This window comes from Castanea sativa, chromosome 5 (genome assembly GCF_040712315.1).
Source record: "Castanea sativa cultivar Marrone di Chiusa Pesio chromosome 5, ASM4071231v1".
In the NCBI taxonomy this organism is placed as follows: domain Eukaryota; kingdom Viridiplantae; phylum Streptophyta; class Magnoliopsida; order Fagales; family Fagaceae; genus Castanea; species Castanea sativa.
The window spans coordinates 40,207,628-40,210,044 of record NC_134017.1 but is presented as its reverse complement, the minus strand read 5'-3'; the positions used below and the strand labels follow the sequence as shown (position 1 = coordinate 40,210,044).

At 42.3% G+C, this 2,417-nt stretch overlaps 1 protein-coding gene across 1 annotated transcript; it reads left to right on the top strand.

The window, feature by feature from the left end:
- Positions 1 to 230: 230 nt before the first annotated feature.
- Positions 231 to 1,987, top strand: LOC142635182 (uncharacterized). The gene is made up of 3 exons (XM_075809384.1): positions 231 to 314; positions 508 to 1,041; positions 1,931 to 1,987. The coding sequence occupies exons 1-3, from the start codon at positions 231 to 233 to the stop codon at positions 1,985 to 1,987; spliced, it is 675 nt and encodes a 224-aa protein (XP_075665499.1).
- Positions 1,988 to 2,417: the final 430 nt, after the last annotated feature.

Genomic DNA, 2,417 nt, shown 5'->3' with positions numbered 1-2,417 from the left:
GAGGCAGTGGAGCCTTTGTTGGAAGCGTTACATGAAGACATATGTGGAAGTCACACAGGAGGTAGGTCTTTGGCGTATAGGGCCCTCACCCAGGGATATTGGTGGCCTAGCATGTAAAGAACCTCTCAAGACTATGCCAAGAGGTGTGACCGGTGTCAGAGGTATGCCCCAAACTTCCATCAGCTAGGGGGAGTCCTGAATCCGATATCTAGCCCTTAGTCATTCGCTCAATGGGGTTTGGACATAATGGGACCATTTCCCCGAGCTATAGGAAACTGAAAATGGCTCCTCGTTGGCGCAGACTATCTCACCAAGTGGGTGGAAGCTGAGCCACTTGCTAATATCAAGGATGTGGATGCTAAGAGGTTCATCTAAAAGAATATGTTCACAAGAATCCCTCACACACTGATCTTAGATAATGATCTTCAATTCGACAGTTAAGCCCTCCAAAAATATTGTGGAGAGGTAGGTATTAGGAACAAATATTCTACACCTGTCTATCCTTAGGGAAATGGACAGGCTAAGGCCACCAACAATGTTATAGTATCTGGACTGAAGAAAAGGTTAGACAACACTAAAGGAAAGTGGGTGGATGAATTGCCCCATGTGTTGTGGACCTATTGCACCACACCTCGAAGATCAATGGGGGAAACTTATTTTTCAATGACTTATAGGGTGGAGGCAATGATCCCTCTTGAGTCTGGATTCCCAACTTTGAGAATGGATCAGTTCAATGTTGAAGAGAACAATTGCTTACTCCTGGACAGCCTAGATGTGGCCGAGGAAAGAAGAGAGGTGGCAATGGTAAAAATGACACATCACCAACAGAAACTTAAGCAAGGCTATGATAAGGGGATTAAGTCAAGGCCTCTAGCATTGGGGGATCTGGTCTTAAGAGAAGTGGTAGGAATAGCAAAGAACCCTGCCTGGGGAACACTGGGTCCTAATTGGGAAGGGTCAAATAGGATCACTTTCATTGCTAGCATTGGGGCTTATTACTTAGAAGACCTAGATGAAAATGTAGTTCCTCGCCCTTGGAATGTAAACAATCTATGAGGTTATTATTATTAATGTTATGAATTCTTTTTCCACTCATATCTTTCTTAATTACGTTTCATTATGGATGTATTGGCTGCAACAATCAGTCTTTGAAATATTCTAAGTGTTAAACAGAACCTAGGCCTTGTTTGACTCCTTGGGTTACAAGTCTAGGGTAAATTAACACTGCATGAAATATTCTAAGTGTTAAATAGAACCTAGGCCCTATTTGACTCCTCGGGTCACAAGCCTAGGGTAAATTAACACTGCATGAAATATCTTAAGTGTTAAATAGAACCTAGGTCTTGTTTAACTCCTCGGGTCACAAGCCTAGGGTAAATTAACAGTGCATGAAATATCCTAAGTGTTAAAGAGAACCAAAGCCTTGTTTGACTCCTCGGGTCACAAGCTTAGGGTAAATTAACACTGTATAAAATATCGTAAGTGTTAAACAGAACCTAAGCCTTTTTTAACTCCTCGGGTCATGAGCCTAAGGTAAATTAACACTGCATAAAATATTCTAAGTGTTAAATAGAACCTAGGCCTTGTTTCACTCCTCGGGTCACAAGCCTAGGGTAAATAAACACTGCATGAAATATTCTAAGGGTTAAATAAAACCTAGGCCTTGTTTGACTCCTCAGGTCACAAGCCTAGGGTAAATTAACATTGCATGAAATATTCTAAGTGTTAGACAGAACCTAGGCCCTGATGAAACTCCTAGAATTGTGGGCGATGAAATAAAGTACCTAGTTTGCTCTCTAGGGCCCTAGGGTCAATGCCCAAGACTTTGCTTTAGGTTTTCATTTGTAGTTTAAGGTAAATGCTAGAGTTTTTTCTTAAGTTTTGCAAGTTAGTTTGTCAATTGGGGTGCAAGTTCTTCTTGGTTAAATAGAGGGATTGGGAACGTTCCATGAATGAATTGCCAGTTAGTATAGACGTACCATTGTAAGAGATGGGCACACATACAATATATATAAAATGACAAGTACGAATTGGATAATAAAAAAAATAGTAAATAAGTTCTAAGTCCCTCTGATTCAATGCTAACCCCAACAACACTTAGGGCTTGGCCCCACACCTCCACGCAGAAGGCCCGAGCGACATCCTTGAGTTGGACAGTAAGGCTTTCAAATGCCCTGGTCATGTCCACGTCATAGGTTGCCTGCTCGACTTGGGACATCTTTGCCTTCTTAGCCTCCAGCTATTTCTTGGTCTGCTTTAGCTCCACCACCGTGATAGCCATTTTATTCTCAGCTTTTCTCTGAGCCTCCAAGGCATCAGCTGCCTGTTTCTTATAGCCCTTGAGGGCGGACTCAACATTCTTGTGAGCCTTTTCCACATCGGTTAGCTGGGCAAGAGTCTTCTTGAGCTTCTTGTCC